General features: G+C 42.8%; 2 protein-coding genes across 4 annotated transcripts; both read right to left on the reverse strand.

Annotated features, from left to right (window-relative positions):
• Nucleotides 1-1010: 1010 nt before the first annotated feature.
• Nucleotides 1011-3770, reverse strand: mrgbp (MRG/MORF4L binding protein). Of its 2 annotated transcripts, none has more exons than XM_079178882.1 (5): nt 3529-3770; nt 2504-2625; nt 2186-2267; nt 1681-1755; nt 1011-1498 (listed from the first exon to the last, which is right to left on the reverse strand). In XM_079178882.1, the coding sequence occupies exons 1-5, from the start codon at nt 3668-3670 to the stop codon at nt 1317-1319; spliced, it is 603 nt and encodes a 200-aa protein (XP_079035008.1). In that variant the 5' UTR covers nt 3671-3770; the 3' UTR covers nt 1011-1316. The 2 variants fall into 2 exon arrangements, with proteins under 2 accessions (XP_079035008.1, XP_079035007.1); XM_079178881.1 differs by having other exon boundaries at nt 2186-2273.
• Nucleotides 3771-5640: 1870 nt separating this feature from the next.
• Nucleotides 5641-16963, reverse strand: hm13 (histocompatibility (minor) 13). 2 transcript variants are annotated; one of them, XM_079167227.1, is made up of 12 exons: nt 16638-16963; nt 14460-14495; nt 12488-12586; nt 12297-12379; nt 11920-12008; nt 11503-11588; nt 11134-11259; nt 10762-10819; nt 10560-10680; nt 10317-10419; nt 8525-8610; nt 5641-6809 (listed from the first exon to the last, which is right to left on the reverse strand). In XM_079167227.1, exons 1-12 carry the CDS (start codon nt 16845-16847, stop codon nt 6734-6736), a joined length of 1173 nt encoding a protein of 390 aa, XP_079023353.1. In that variant the 5' UTR covers nt 16848-16963; the 3' UTR covers nt 5641-6733. The 2 variants fall into 2 exon arrangements, with proteins under 2 accessions (XP_079023353.1, XP_079023354.1); XM_079167228.1 differs by lacking the exon at nt 14460-14495.
• Nucleotides 16964-17399: the final 436 nt, after the last annotated feature.

Genomic DNA, 17399 nt, shown 5'->3' on the forward strand with positions numbered 1-17399 from the left:
GCTGCTCACCCCCAGGCTACGCTAACCGCTAACTAGCAGAGGTGTAACGGACCGACGCAACGTTAACCGTCAGAGTGCAAATAAAGTTTCACTGACTCAGTAGAACTTGTGTTTCTAGTCTCTGGTCTCTGATCATGTTTCATTGTAAACAACCAATCAGTGTTTAGACCAACAGGAGGAGAGCTAGTAACGTTAGCAGCACCGCTAACGGCTAACCAGCGGAGGTTCACTCCAGTGACATCATGATGCCTTCAGGCTCTGCTCAGTGAACATGAGTACTGGCTGAAGGAACGTTATGATGTGTTCACATGTAGTCTGTAAAATGTAGTTTTGGTGATGAACTAGAATAAATCCAGTAGTTTGAGGATGTTTTCACATGAATATAAAACAGATATTAGAGATGAATTATGATCTGATTAACTTCTAACACGAGCTCTAAGAACATTATTATACTTCAGTAAAGATAATAATGAAGAGATTCGTTTAATCTATATAAATACAATCTTTTATTTCCTAATCATTTGAATTGTGTGTTTTTATGAAGAAGAAAAACTATGAAAGTAAACAAAAGTAAAAGTACAACATTTAGTATTTTTGATGGTTTACAGGCTTCAGAGCGTTGAAATGAAATCAGTGGCAAAAGAAATCAGAGATCTAAAAGTTAGATTTACTCTTTTTTGTATTTTGTGCTGAGATTTATGATCCGTCGCATCTCGACTAACAAAACCTCTGCGTGAACGGTCGAGTTGCATTGTGGGTAATGTAGGCGCCTGGTTTTGACTTGGGAAGAAGAAGAACGAGTGGAATAAAGAGAACAATAAATAAAGAGGATCTCTGTGGATCTGATCCTCTTTGTTAGAGAGACGTACAGAACACAAGAGACTAACTAAAACAACACAATGAAAAGACGCTGCAAGCTCCTCCTCCTCCTCCTCCTCCTCCTCCTCCACCTCCACCACCACCTCCTCCACCTCCACCTCCTCCTCCTCCACCTCCACCACCACCTCCTCATCTTCATCATCCTCTTCCTCCGGCCTGTTGGCAGCGCGGCCATCAGGCGGTCACGTGACACGCAGCTCGCAGGTTTGACTCCAGTGACGGCAGATTCTTCTTCTTCTTCTTCTTCATATTTTTCTGTCACTCTGACTGCAGCCGTCTCTCTCTCTCTCTCTCTCTCTCTCTCTGTGTCTCTCTGTCTCTCTCTCTCTCTGTCCACCTCTCAGGTGCGTCTCCTCTTGGCTCCCCCCGGACTCGCCGGGTTGGAGGACGACAGCAGCTTCTCGGCCGCTCGACTCCTCTTCCTCTTCTCGGCCTCCTTACCTCCCCCCCCCTCCTCCTCCTCCTCCTCCTGCTGCTGCTGCTGCTGCTGCTGCTGCTGCTGCTCCACCTCCTCCTACTGCAGTTCCTCCTTCACTCCCTCCTTTCTCCTTGTCCCGCTCTCTCTCCTTGTCCCGACTGCTGCTCGTTCGCTCCGACATCTTCACCGACGAGTTGCTGCCTGGAGACGAGAGGGACAGACAGGAAGTAGCATCAACACAAAACATTTAAAATATTAAAACGTATAAAACATCTGGATGTTTCCAACCAAACCTCTTGTTGTTTTCTGTGACGTTTGACAGGAAGTTAGATGATGAAAACAATATGACCTGAAACAAACAAACACGTAAATACTAGTTGTACCTTCTTCATGTGTAGCTGGAGGTTCTCTCTCCATCCTGAACTCGTCTTTGGTCTCCTCCTCTGAGCCCAGCTTCCCTAAACAAACAGAGAAATGTCTTTACAACCAGTGAACAGGAAGTGACCATATCTGGACTGAGGAGGAGTGACGTAGAGACGCCGTATACGTCTCTGGTAGAGACCTGTCAATCACTGTGTAGCCCCGCCCCTAAAGCATCCCCTGCTTTATGGTCTGTGTGACTCTAAATGGACCATCATTTACTAAATGAACATCATGCTGTATTGAAGAAGACTAGAAACTAGAGATTGAGACCATAAACTCATGTTTACAATGTTTACTGAGGTAATAAATCAAGAGAGAAGTAGAGTCATTTTCTCATAGACTTCTATACAACCAGAGGAGTCGCCCCCTGGTGGACACTAGAGAGAATGCAGCTTTAACACATGAAGCTTTGGCTTCTCTGGAGGTCGTCTCCTAGTTTGTCTCAGTTCACTTCAAACCTCTCACCTTCTTTCACCTCCTGGATGATGTCATCAGGCAGAGAGAAGCTCTTCTCTGTGTTTGGAAACGGCAGGATCTCTGACTCGTGCTGCATCTCTCACACACACACACACACACGCACACACACCCACACACACACACACACACACACACACACACACACACACACACACACACACACACACACACACACACACACACACACACACACACACACACACACACACACACACACACACACACAGAGAGAGAGAGATGCTCAGCTGATGCTCAAACATATATGTGTGTGTGTGTGTGTGCGTGTATATATGTGTGTGTCCTCACCAGGGCCTGCATGTCGTACATGGTCCCCAGATGATCCCAGATGACGGAGGAGGAAACCTGCCGGCCGATGTTCTGACTGAACTTGTCTCTGATGCAGATCATGTGGAAGTGACGGTTCACTCCTGGAGAGAGAGAGAGAGAGAGAGAGAGAGAGAGAGAGAGAGAGAGAGAGAGAGAGAGAGAGAGAGAGAGTTACACTCACTGGGTCCAGACTACACACAGTGTGATAAACTTTTCTGATGGAACATGATGTGTTCAATGTCCGTCGGAAAGATGCAAATCTGACAATAATGACGTATTTCACAGCTTCTGGCTGATGAACGTGTAGTTTTGACGATTGTTTTAAGAAAACATCATGATCAAGTCATGATTGATTCATCTGAGACTAACAGTCATGTGACCACAAGAGAGGAGACACTGACTATATATATATATATATATAGTCTCACTTGAACCATGTGGGATATTTAGATTCCAGTGTTGTTGTTTTTGTAAAATAAATGATCAAAGAAATTCAACTTGTGTATTTTTTATTATAACTGTTATTCTGCACTAAATGTATTTGTTGTTGACAAAAAACAGAATATATTAAAAATACAACACTTCTGCATTATGAGTACTTTTACTTTAATACTTTAAGTACATACTTCTAAACTTTTACTCAAGAACACATTTTGAACAGCAGGACTTGTATAGTAATGGAGGTATTTGTACTTTTACTTCAGTAAAGGATCGCAGTACTTTTGGATATCTTAGGTAGTATTAGTAACGTTAGCTATAAGCGTTATGTATACGATTGAGATCTGTTGTTGTTGTTGTTGGTAATCACTTCAAACTAAATGACGTCATAATAAACATCTAAAACTACCACAAATACTAAAATATATAATTTTATGGACCCCCTTTAAAGAGTCAAAGAAGAGTCCGCGACCCTCAGTTTGACAAACTTAACTGTGGGTCAAAACGGCCGTTATTAACGGCTCCTTGAAGCTAACAGGCTAACGAACGTTAGCTTCCTTTCTTACCGACGGGTTTGTGTCCGATCATCGCGTGAAACAGACAGACCTCCACCTCGTGGCTCCAGACCACCGAGTCCTCTCCGGGACCCAGGCCGGAGTCTGGAGGCTTCTCGTCGGGTTGATTCAGCGTCACGTCTGCTTCTCCCATTTTAAACTAAAAGAGCTAAAGACACACACACACACACACACAGGCAGGAAGAAGCTAACAGAGCTAGCAGCGAGCTAGTAACCGCTGTGGACACAAGAGTCTCTCTCCACTTTAGTTCCGCCTCCACCGGCAGCCGGAAGTAAGAGAGACCACATCCGGGTAGTCGTTTTTTTTTATTTTCAGAATAAATGTCTTCAGACTATGGAAACTCATTTCCATAACAAACACAAAATAAATATAAAAAATAATTAATTATAATAATACAAAAATAAAAATAATAATAGTTCCATTTTTTATTTATTTTTTGCTGGGGAAAAAATTTACTAATGAATAATTAAGTAAATAAACAAATATAGCGGCTGCAATTTATTTGGTATTTCTTTCAAAATAAAAGCCTAATGTCAAAAGGTCAAAGCGTAATTTTGCATCTAAATAAACAAATGACTAAATTAGCAAACAATATTACTTCAGAATAAGTTTGTCTCATCTTGAGCGCAGAAATATGTCAGAAAAATTACTTTTACCCCTAAAACTACTAAATAATTAAGTAAATAAACTAATTGTTAAACAAAAGGATAAAGCAAGCTAAAATTGTTTTATACTTTTAATCTGTTTTCAGAATAAAAGCCTAATGTCAAAAGGTCAACACACTTGCATCTAAATAAACAAATAATGAATAAATAAGTGAGCAATGCATCGAGTGTTATAATGTTCGGGCTACGTTTGGATATTTTATGAATGTTACCTCTCGATTACACCGTCACACTTGGCTGATTGATTTATTGCAGTTTTCTTAAACCAAGAATGTTCTTTTCTAAATATTGGACACTTTCTTTTTTGTCTTAAGAAATCCTTGTTATATTGACCACAGCGTATTTTAATTTATTCAGTAGAGGTTAAACACCATAATTAGATATTCAGTTGCATATATTAAAACTATTGATGTGTCATACATGTTAATCGTGGAGTTCCTCAGGGATCTATTCCAGCTCCCCTGCTGTTCTCTAAACACTTTACGTTAAATCTCGGTTATACTGAAGAAAAGAGTCTTTATCTGGAAAAACATGTCGAAACAGTCTCAGAGTAATAAGATTAAGAAGTGCTATTTCATTTTAGTTTAGCTGGTGATGGAAACACTGGATTTAAGCATCAAAGAACCAGACTGACTCAGAGTTATGCTTCTCGATACGGTGATCAAAACACCAAAAAAGTTTATTGCAAATAAAATAGATAGTCGGAGCCGTAACAACGACCTCCTGCACAAATTCAACCAGAGACAGAAAGACAAAGAAAAACGTTTCAGGTATATTTAAAACGACGAGGGGCTACTGAGCTGAACATGAGCGTGAAACTTCTATTTCTTCTTCTTTTACATCAAAATACAAAACGGTGCATCTCTTAATAAAGCAACATCGATTAACATCGAGAACAACGAGAGGCTGAACACGACCAGTCGGAGGGTTTTCTTTTCCTCAGCATCCCAGAAGTTAAAGATATTTTATGAAAACACACCAAACCTTTGTGAACACTGCACGGTGTCCTAAAGAGACTTTCAATTCTAATTAGTTCCGCAAATGCCATTAATGAATATAAATGTATATAAAATGTGATACTTTACTTTGAAGAGTTAGATTTATATTTAAAATCCAAGAAGACTTTTCTTTCAAATTTACTTACATTCTAAATTTGAACTTTTATTTTGAAATTCTGTGTCAAATGTGCATTATGGGAAATGTATTTTCCAGAAGCTTTTGTAACTTGAGCTGTATTCGGGACATCTCGTCTTCTGCTGCTTCAATTTTGATTATTTTGATTATTTTACGTCTCTTTTGAGTCACACGTTGCAGAAGTAGTCCATGAACATCAGATATACGACTTCTAGCTTTTGACATGTTTTTTACGTATTCGGACTTGGATCGTTGACGCGTCACCTACAGGTGTGCAGGAGGATAAGTCCAAGTGACAGAAGATCAGCTTCAGGTGAATTTATTGAGCTTCACATTTGTTTCAGTCCAGAAATGTTTTTCATGACAAAAAGGTTTTTAGGTAATTTATCAAATCCGTCTCTGATTTCATGACTTTCTAATCTAATAAAAACAAAAAATTCAGTTTACAATTATATCAACACTGAGAATGCTTTTTGGAAGAAAAAAAAAAAGGAAGCTCCCTCATTCTCACAGCCTATTGGATGAAAGGGGCCACGGGGGCCCCGCCCCCTCGCAGCCTCTCCACCAATAAGATCTGAGTACGAGGACCGGAAGATGATCAGCGCAGGAGGTTCAGTCCTGCCTCCTCCTCCTCCCTTTACTCCTCACAGGCCAGAACGTTATACAATCAGTCCATCAGGGATTCGTGCTCTTAAAATTCTGGCCTTCAACAAGAAACAATAAAACAAAGTAAAACAAGACTGAAAACACTGATGTGAGAAGGCAGAACGAGCGGCGCCAAAATAAAAGCAGGAAGTAAAGAAAGCGTGTGGTACGAGCTCAGATTCACTGGAGAGGATTTATAGGAAGGACGTTAAAACACAAAGCTTGTTTAATCAAGTTCGAGTTCTTTTCTAATTGTTTAAATCAAAACGCTCCTTCAAACAGTGGGAGTCTGAAAAGCTGTATTCAGACCAAACGCAAACTGTTGGTTGAACGTAACTACAGTCGGCACTAACATTAGCGCCACAAAAATGTGGGATTTGAAGAACGCGAGTGTAAAACTCGTCTCTGCGTTTGGTCTGAACACACTTAACGGTTTCTGGTCCATCGGAGCCGACGAGCTGCAAACACACAAGAGGACGAGGTTCATGATGCTTCCAGGTGTTCAGATTAAACACATTCAGTTAAACTTTATGAAACGTAGAACCAGGACGACGCTCGGTGGGATGAAGGCTCCTGTGAGAGCAGCTGAGAGAAGAACCATCCGATCTGTTGTCACGAAAAACAACCCAAGTAACTAATCGGGGCCTTCCTTCAGAGACAAACGACGCTGGCTAAGCCCCCCCACCGGTGGGAGGGGCTTCAGTGAAATGATGTGGTGGCAGCAGGCTGGGGGGGGCGGGGGGAGGGGGGGCTATTGGTCCTTCTTCTCTGTTTCTGAGTCCTCTTTAACCTCCGAGTCTGTGTCCTCAGGAGGAGTCTCCTCATACCTGGAGAGGAAGAGGAGGAAGACACAAAATCATCATCAGAACAACTGTCTTCATTATCAATCAGCAGAACTTTATTCACGTCTTCATTAAAGCAAATCACAGATTAACTGAATACAAACCAGAAAATCCGCTTTATTTTTATATTAGAAACGCATTTATTAATAATTCACCGATAAACATATTTGGTCATATTTTAGTGTTGAAGCTGAACATCTTCGATTACGGCATTTAGCCGCGAACACAAACACTTTCAAAATAAAAGCCCTGCGGCACTCTAGTGGATTCATCTCAGAACAAGGAAGCTTTTATTGTGAAACATTTAAATTAATCTTATCTGATAAGAACCGTGAGGAGAATTCTCTCCCTAGTTCAAAAATGTTCTTTATATATATATATATATATAAAAATAAATAATTTATTTAAAATGTCACTTTTGCACAGAAAAATAAATACATTGTAATTATTTCTAATGAATGTGTTGAGATGATTTTTATGGGGCTGATTACCTGCCCAGGGGAGACAGGAGGGTGGGGGGGGAGGAGTTATATAGAGAGGGGCGGGGCCTCTACATGGGGGTGGGCCGTAAACGTCTGTGACGGGGGGAGGAGCTTGTTGCCATGGAGAAGGCGTCCATGGAGCTAGCCAGGCTGGCGGGCGAGCCGCTGACGGTTGGGAAGGAAGTGAGCCGAGGAGAGACGGGGAGGAGCTCCACTGATGACTCATAGCTGACCGGGGGGGGGGGGGACACGACGACGACGAAGAACAGAAGAAGAAGAAGAAGAAGGGTGATGAAAATGAAAGAAAAAAGGAGGGGGGGAGAAAGAGAGAAAGAGAGAATGTTTAAGTTTGAATCTTAAACTCTAAAGTTTAGAGCTACTAAAGAGATCTCATGCTAAAATATAGAGAGATGAGAGGACAGAGGACATGAGGACAAAGGAGAGGACAGAGGAGAGGACGAGAGGACAAAGGAGAGGACGAGAGGACAAAGGAGAGGACAGAGGAGAGGACAAAGGACGAGAGAAGGGGTCAAAGAGGAGAGGACAAAGGAGAGGACAAAGGACGAGAGAAGGGGACAAAGAGGAGAGGACAAAGGACGAGAGAAGGGGACAAAGAGGAGAGGACAGAGGAGTAGGAGAGGATGAGGCGGACAGAGACAGAAGAGAGGAGGTGGTGACGGAGCTGAGATCATGGCAAGAAAAAAAAGAAAAAAGGAGGAAGAGAGCTGAGGAGGAGAGGATGATGATGATGATGAAGAGGATGAAGAGACGAGTCCGACAGTCTGAACATTACAAGCTCACAGAAATGTGATGCAACGTTTCCACTTCTCATAGCAGACGAGCAGACGGATTGTTTCTGGGTTTCTGGTTCGTGAGGATTTTAGTCTGACGAAGGAGACGAAAACATTTCTTGCCGCCATCTTTTCTTTTTTCTCTCTTTATTTTCTCGTGTTCTGTATTTTTGATAATTTATGTCGTTTCTCTTCCGGTTTCTAAACACTTTTATAAATCACATTTCACTCAAATGACAGACGCAGTCCTTCCTGTTTCTGCCGTCCAATCACAGAGCAGAAAGGATCAAACCATGTGATCACTAAACCGACCAATCGGCTGTGAGACGTTGACAGACGTGGACCATTAAGCGTAGGTAAAAATGGATTTTTTAATATTTTCATTATGTTTACATTTGAAGTCTTAATGATCATCATCGTGACTCACCTGAACATCTCCGTGACTTCTCCTTTGAGCAGAGCCACGAGGACGGGGAAGCCCACGCAGCACGGGACCAGGTAGAGCAGAGCGGGCTGCAGACAGACAGGTAGAGACAGACAGGTAGAGAGAGACAGGTAGAGACAGACAGGTAGAGAGAGACAGGTAGAGAGAGACAGGTAGAGACAGACAGGTAGAGACAGACAGGTAGAGACAGACAGGTAGAGAGAGACAGGTAGAGACAGACAGGTAGAGAGAGACAGGTAGAGACAGACAGGTAGAGACAGACAGGTAGAGACAGACAGGTAGAGACAGACAGGTAGAGACAGACAGGTAGAGACAGACAGGTAGAGACAGACAGGTAGAGACAGACAGGTAGAGACAGACAGGTAGAGACAGACAGGTAGAGAGAGACAGGTAGAGACAGACAGGTAGAGACAGACAGGTAGAGACAGACAGGTAGAGACAGACAGAGAGACAGACAGGTAGAGACAGACAGAGAGACAGGTAGAGAGAGACAGGTAGAGAGACAGACAGGTAGAGAGGGCAAATTAACTTCAGGCTGCTGAACACAGAGCAGAGGTTGTATAAATATAAATAGTTCAACATTGATATTTTATATTGACTTTTTCTCAAACATTGTAACACTTTAATCTTTCCGACGGTCCTTGAACACATCATATGTGACGAACGCTTCAGTCAGAAAACAACCAAAACGAAGCTTAAATTTATATTTCATCAAAAACATTTTATTCTCCATGTTTCATTATAAATGTTTCCTCTAATAAAGAGTTCACTTTAACATGATGGTGTAAAAACATTAAAGTGTGAAACTATGACGTCATGATTGACTCATCTGAGACCAACAGTCATGTGACCACAAGAGAGGAACTCTGACTGAACTACAGGAAGAGAGGAGAGAGGAGAGAGGAGAGGAGAGAGGAGAGGAGAGAGGAGGAGAGAGGAGGGGAGGGGTGAGGAGAGGAGAGGAGGAGAGGAGAGGGGAGGAGAGAGGAGAGGAGAGAGGAGAGGGGAGAGGAGAGGAGAGGGGAGAGGAGAGAGGAGGAGAGGAGAGAGGGAGGAGAGAGGAGAGCGAGAGGAGAGGAAAGAGGAGAGGATGGGAGGAGAGGAGAGGGGAGGAGAGGAGAGGAGAGAGGAGGAGAGGAGAGAGGAGGAGAGGAGAGAGGGAGGAGAGAGGAGAGCGAGAGGAGAGGAAAGAGGAGAGAGAGAAGAGGGCAGAGAGGAGAGGAGAGAGGAGAGAAGAGGGCAGAGAAGAGGGCAGAGAAGAGGGCAGAGGGCAGAGAGGAGAGGAGAGGGCAGAGGGCGGAGAGGAGAGGAGAGAGGAGAGGAAAGAGAGAAGAGGGCAGAGAGGAGAGGAGAGAGGAGAGAAGAGGGCAGAGAGGAGAGGAGAGAGGAGAGAAGAGGGCAGAGAGGAGAGAGGAGAGGGCAGAGAGGAGAGGAGAGAGGAGAGAAGAGGGCAGAGAGGAGAGGAGAGAGGAGAGGGCAGAGAGGAGAGGAGAGAGGAGAGGAGAGGAGAGGAGAGAGAGACTCCATGTTTGTTTTCCTACATTAATAACACTTGAAACATGTTGGATTTATAGATTCTATTGTTTGCCAATTTGTGTAAAATAAATTAAAATAATTCAACTTTCTTTTTTCTGATTGACGTCATAACGGTGTTGTTCTGCACTAAAGACGTGTTCTATTCTCTCTACTTGTAGTTGTGATGGTTGTGTTTCATAGAGATGGAGGACTTCGTGTTACAGTCCAGAGGGTGAAGGTCAGCACCGGTGACTCGTACCTGTGCGTGTTTGAAGGTGTGCATGACGAAGATGGTGAGGCCCAGTCCAAAGATGTAGGCCAGGAAGCTGGAGTAGAAATACGTCCTGCTGTTCTTCTTCAGGCTGCAGGAAGAAATAGGATCATAAGGAAACGTTAAAACCTAACATCTACCTCAAGAAGACAAGAAGAAGAAGAAGGGAGACCAGAGACAAGAAGAAGAAGAAGAAGAGACGAGAGAAGAAGAAGAAGAAGGTGGCGTTACCTGACGTCAAAGCGCAGCAGCAGAGCGATGAAGATTCCCGGAATGACGATGTCTCCCAGACCCAACATGGCAAAGTTACTGGCATCAAGTCCTCTCTCCAGCAAGTCCTGAGGAAACACCACTAAGGAGAGAGGAGACGAGTGAACCACGCGTCACTCGGAGAAGAGCATTCACACTCTGACCGCCGATCTCACGTACTCACATTTGATCGGCGCCTCAAAGGACCTGGCGACCGTCACCATGACGTTGGTGCCGAACACCTGCAGAGAGAACCAATCAGAACACAGATGTTGTGGTGCGATAGATAGATAGATAGATATCTGATGTGCAGCAACACAGACTTTTGGAAAATGTATTTATAGAAAACAGGCTTATTATTCACAACAACAGCGCATACTGCTTTACTCTGTTTTTACCTTTCACAATAAAAGTCCTACACATACAGTGTGCACCGCATCACTGCTTACCAGGGAGAACTTAAATTAACTCATTCGCTAAAAGGCGACTCAATAAAATAGATTACAATATGTATTTATTTAACTGAATGCGTGTTAAAAAAAAAAAATCGTCTCACCCAGAAGACGTCGTAGACAAACAGCCCCCCCAGCAGGATGCAGCCGGTACAGACGTTGTTCAGGTGGAGCAGCTCCACTCCGTTCAGGGCGAACGCCAAACCAAACAGGTTATTGGCTATCCAGTGCTGTGATGTCACAGAACACAGACAGGTTACTGGCTATCCAGTGCTGTGATGTCACAGAACACAGACAGGTTACTGGCTATCCAGTGCTGTGATGTCACAGAACAGACAGGTTACTGGCTATCCAGTGCAGTGACATCATAGAAACCGTAATATGACATCTGCTCTCAGCAGGACAGTTGATAATAATAACAGCCGATGATGTCGTTTAACCCTTAACTCTCCTGTGAACTGGTGAGGCGTTACCTTTTTCACCAGGTACCAGACTCCCACCACGGTGCTGATGATCAGGCACACCAGGTTCTTGGTGTCAAACTCATAGTTCAGTATTTCTGCAGAGCGACGGAGAGATTGATGTTATCGGTCAGCACACTAACTCTTTATTGTCACTTTTCTTTCTCGAAAAATTTTAAATCTATCTGTAAGTTCATAACAAAACGTTGACAATTACATTACAAGACGTTCTCTCACTCAAACAAATCTCAAAGTTGTTCCAAATGTTTTTAATGTGGCTCTTCCACGGATTATTTTGGACTTGCAGATGTTACAAATTGGGAGCTTTACGTCTTCTTCCACACAAACTACATGACATCACAGTCAGGTGGCCGATTGATCGGCGCAGATGTAAAACACTACGTCTCCTCAGTAAACAGGATCTCTCACCTTCTTTGGACTCTTCGGAGCCCTGAGTGAAGAGCAGCTGGTACTGTTTGTTTGAGAAAGACTCGGGAAAGATTCTGGACATCAGAGGACTGAGAGACAGAAACAAGAACAAAGAGTTAATCACCTACTTCAATACGATACGATATCATCACGACAGCTAAGTCACGATATCCCAATAAGTCACAATACGGTATAATCACGACACTGTTATGTTACTATAGAGTGGCAAGATTCTCTCTCTCTCTTAAACACATTGATACAAAACATTAAAATATCATGATTCCACGCTGTATTGATTTTTACCACCCATCGGTACAATGAATTGACATTGCTTGTTTTTCTTATTTCTCTTCTCCTACATCAGTGTGTTGCTTTACCTCATGGTGTGAGACAGAGCCAGGACGCCCAGGCCGAAGAAGTAGACCGACAGCAGCATGTTGATGTACTCTTGTGAGAATACCTGCATCAGAACACACGTCACACGTTACTCTGAGTGTTGTGGACGCGTTCGTCCAAACCCTCTCTGCATGAGGCCCCTGGAGTAAGGGTGAGGAAACCCCGTTGTTACCTTGAAGAAGAGGTAGAGCCCAAACAGAGTACAGCTGGCGATGATGGGAAACCTCGCTGCGTCTCGACCGGTGATCGTTTCAGGCATGTCTGATGCATTCTGGGAGGAGACATAAATACAGAGAGCTAAGTGTGTCACTCTAGAGAGCGATGTTGTAACTTTCAGTGTTAATGTTAAAAAAAAAAAAATTAAAAAAAACCTCCATATCAGTCAGTGAAACTACGAAACGGACCAAGTTCAATCCTGATATGAGCACAAACTAGAACCTCCAGGTCTGTAGAGTGAAGCCAGAGCTTCATGTGTTAAAGCTGCATTCTCTCTAGTGTCCACCAGGGGGCGACTCCTCTGGTTGTATAGAAGTCTTTGAGAAAATGACTCTACTTCTCTCTTGATTTATTACCTCAGTAAACATTGTAAACATGAGTTTATGGTCTCAATCTCTAGTTTCAAGTCTTCTTCAATACAGCATGATGTTCATTTAGTAAATGATGGTCCATTTAGAGTCACACAGACCATAAAGCAGGGGATGCTTTCTCTACGTCACTCCTAGGACAATCATCCTACTGATCTGTTTACATGACTAATGAAAACATATACTACACTAATATTCCAGTTAACAAGATGTTCCACTTGCGAACACAGCCTCCCTCTTCACTTACTTATTGAAAAAGGTCGGCGTTGAGATATATAAAAAGAAAAGACTGTTGATATCCAAGTCCTTCATAATGTTTAACAGTAGGTGTGTTTCTCCAAACGTAAAGTGTGTTACAAACTGCATTAAAAACCTCATTCTGAATGAGCCGTACACATGCTCAAAGATGATAAAACAGGATTATCAGCACACGTGTTTTAATCAGAATAAAACCTGAGTGTGACCTTCACACAACACTCCATGGAGAGATGTGTGTAGCCACAATACGTCAGGACAGCGCAGGGAACAAATAAAGATGTTTAGGGTCAGAAGTCTCCCTCAAATCAATCACAACAGTCTGAAGAAGACCGAGAATAAAAGCAGGCAGTTTCCACAAGAGTCACTTTAATTCAACACTCAACTACATATTCTCCTCCTCCTACTCCCCCCAGAGAGAGAAAGTGGGACAGAGGAGAGGAGGAAAGAAACAGATGTGAGAAAAAAAAGAAAAGATAAATGAAAGAGGAGACAAGGACAGAAGGAGGAAGAGGATCCTTGTTGCAGCACTAAAAAGTAGAGCACCGTCTTCAATTAATTGTTCTTTCAAACCCTCGTGAGTTATGTGACACACCAGTAAAAATACAGGTTTTTGTTTGAAAACTGCCTCAAATAGTTTAAACGAACTATAAAGTATGAGTGAACTATCTGTTTCTTTAGATGCTAAACGCTCCACTACCTGAGCAGGTAGTGAACAGAGTACCTGAACAGGTAGTGAACAGAGTACCTGAACAGGTAGAGAACAGAGTACCTGAGCAGGTAGTGAACAGAGTACCTGAACAGGTAGTGAACAGAGTACCTGAACAGGTAGTGAACAGAGTACCTGAACAGGTAGTGAACAGAGTACCTGAACAGGTAGAGAACAGAGTACCTGAGCAGGTAGTGAACAGAGTACCTGAGCAGGTAGTGAACAGAGTACCTGAGCAGGTAGTGAACAGAGTACCTGAGCAGGTAGTGAACAGAGTACCTGAACAGGTAGTGAACAGAGTACCTGAACAGGTAGTGAACAGAGTACCTGAACAGGTAGAGAACAGAGTACCTGAACAGGTAGAGAACAGAGTACCTGAGCAGGTAGTGAACAGAGTACCTGAGCAGGTAGTGAACAGAGTACCTGAGCAGGTAGTGAACAGAGTACCTGAGCAGGTAGTGAACAGAGTACCTGAGCAGGTAGTGAACAGACCCCTCCTGACTCACTGACAGTAAGTGAACTCCATGTTAAACTCCTTCAGTGTTCGTGCATTCACTGATGTGTTAGTGCTGTGAACAAGCGGCTCTCATACTCACTCTGAACCCAGAATCGTATTCATTTTCTCCGAGCTCCTACAGACGGACAGACAGACAGATGTGCACAGACAGACAGGGAGAGAGAGGGATCAGATCGGCAAACAAAGAGGAGGACAGGAAGCAGAGCCCAAAAATCAACAGGAAACAAATCGTCATTGTTGAATTCTGAGAGCGAAACAGTTTGAATGATTAAAGGTGTTATTATAAAGATGGCTGACAGAAGAGAGAGAGACAGGAAGGATGAAGAGGAGGCGAGAAGATGAAGAATAACAAGGTTCAGGAGCTGGATTCAAACCCAGTTACACATGAGACAACAATACCCATTTTTTATTTTGGCATTTTCTCAAATGTGGTCCCTGCTGGCCACCGTACATCCAATCTATCTGTTAAATCAATGGCAACAAAATAAACACCCGTTGCAGTCCTGTAAACGTCCTGCTACGCATGTTACCATGATGACTCACCAACAGACTCACGAGGTGGAAACAAAACCACCAAAACCACCATCACCGACACAGCCGGCAGTGAAAATGAGTTAGCAGCCAATTCAACTTCTAACGCTGGCAGCAATCTGTAAACTAGTGGATTCAAATGTAATGTAATTAGGTCAGCTAGAACACGTTCCTCTCCATATATTAAAAAAAAGAGCATTTAAATCAAATGTATTGAAACGTGTAACCGTGTCATCTGATTAGGGCTGCAACAACGAATCGATAATCGATTATTAAAAGAGTTGGCATTATCGATTCGTTGTGTCGCACGATTATTACGCCACTCAATAACGGCGTGTTCACACCAAACGCGATGAACGCGGCACGAATGAAATAATACTTCAGAAGATAAGAGCTACAGTCAAATCTCCTTCAGATAAATGATGGTCTGATTACTGCCAAATCCTGTTAATGCTGCATTAAATCTATGAATACATTAAATCTATGAATACATTAGAGACGTTTTAAGGTGCTTGTTGTTACATTTATAAAAACATTTTGAGGTGACGTGATATTTGTCCTCTTTAAGAAGGCGGAGGAAGAAGTGATGCTACTTTCACTTAAAAGTGAACTTTTAACTGGTCCTGAACCAGTCTCAGTCTAGTCCTGATCCTCTATGAAGACCTCCATCAGTAAACGAGACCATCAGAGGGAAGATCATATAGAGGATCAGGACTAGACTGAGACTGGTTCAGGACCAGTTAAATGTTAAAAAGTAGCAATACTACAGTGTTAAAGCTGTTACAGGTAAAAGTCCTTCATTCAAACACAGTATTTAGCATCAAAATATACTTAAAGTCAGCGTACTCTTTATGCTGAGAACTGATTATAATGTTAGGTTGCAGCTGGAGCTCATTTTTACACGTCATAATCTGCAAAGTAATGAAAGCTGAAGTAGAAAGTTACATGAAGTACAAGTACCTTCAATTATACTGAAGTACAGTATTTGAGTAAATGTACTTTTCCACCACACGTCATGTTAGTGAAACATCATCACTTCCGGGCTGCAGAGAGGATGTGGGAGGGGTTGGGTTGTTTAAACCGTTACCTAAAGCTCAACTGCGCATGTGCACCAAAAAAACAAACCCCCCAAAAGAGTGCAAATAAATCCACTCTGGTACACGTCACTCTAACACACACACGTGACTGTTTTCAGGCCCTACTCCTCAGCCAGGTAAACAGTGTGACTACAGGTAAACAGTGTGACGACAGGTAAACAAACACCTGGATACACGAGACAAATCCATAATAGTTCTGTTTTGGGGGGCCCTATAAGAAGACCCTGAAATAAAACTCCACAACAGAGAATATTTGTGCGCAACAAGTTGAAATAAAAGATGTCAGTCACCTGAATATAACGGTTAAAAAATGCTAACAGCTGTAATGTCAGTTCTACCTTTATTTCTGGCAAATTTAAATCAAATTAGTGAATAAGTTTAATAAATATAAAGCTTCATGTGTCTGTAGCCTGGGCTTTTGAAATATTTTAGTTTGAGGAAATTATATTTAAGACGTTTGAGACGGCATCGAGCCGTTAACTAGCTGTTAGCTGAACTAGCTAGCCGTTAGCCGAACTAGCTAACCGTTAGCTGAACACCGGCTAGTTCAGCTAACGGATAGCTAACGGATAGCCAACAACAGACGGGTTCGAAGTGAAACCGCATCACCGAGGTCCGTTCTAAGTTACCTTAGATTTGGAGCAGGTGACGGACCGCAGGGCTCCGAAGAAGATGGGCAGCAGCGCCATGAACACCAGACCGCCGTATGCCAGCGCCGTGCCCTCCGGAGAGGCGACGAACTTAACCGTAGCGTTGAGCGCCTCGGTCCCATTGGAGTCCGTGGCGTTCAGGGCGTCCAGGACGGCGGAGGGATCAGGGGCATGTTCCGTCTCAGCCATGGTTCTTCTTCTTCAGAGACAGGGTAGCACTGACGCGGCGGCAGAGAGACTGACGGACGGGTGGAGGTGTGTTTCTCATTCATATACAACGGTGATGCTGCAGTAAGGCCACGTTTCCTAAAACACAGAGCAGAGAGGAGGCGGCGGAGGAGGACGAAGAGGTCTCACTCTGCCGCTGTTTCCGGGCACCGTAGACAGACACGTTCTGTATCTGTCATACGTGCACAGACTACAAAAAACGGAAGCCCATTCCTGCCAGCAAAAAAAAAGAAAAATGTGTTTTCATTTTATTTAACCGAAAAAAAAGATCATGATGGTTTTGTTTTTCTTTACCTTTTTCCGGTTAAATAAAATTAAAAAATTTAAAAAAACATCATGATCTTTTTTATTTTTTATTACTTTTTTTCCGGTTAAATAAAATTAAAAAAATTAAAAAAAAACATCATAAACTTTTTTTTATCTTTTTGGGTGGATTTCTTTTTTTTTTTTGCTTTCGGGAATGGGCTTCCATAACAACATGTAAACAAGGAAAATGAAAGCAAAAATAATAAT

Source organism: Pholis gunnellus, assembly GCF_910591455.1.
Source record: "Pholis gunnellus genome assembly, chromosome: 2".
Classification (NCBI taxonomy): Eukaryota; Metazoa; Chordata; class Actinopteri; order Perciformes; family Pholidae; genus Pholis; species Pholis gunnellus.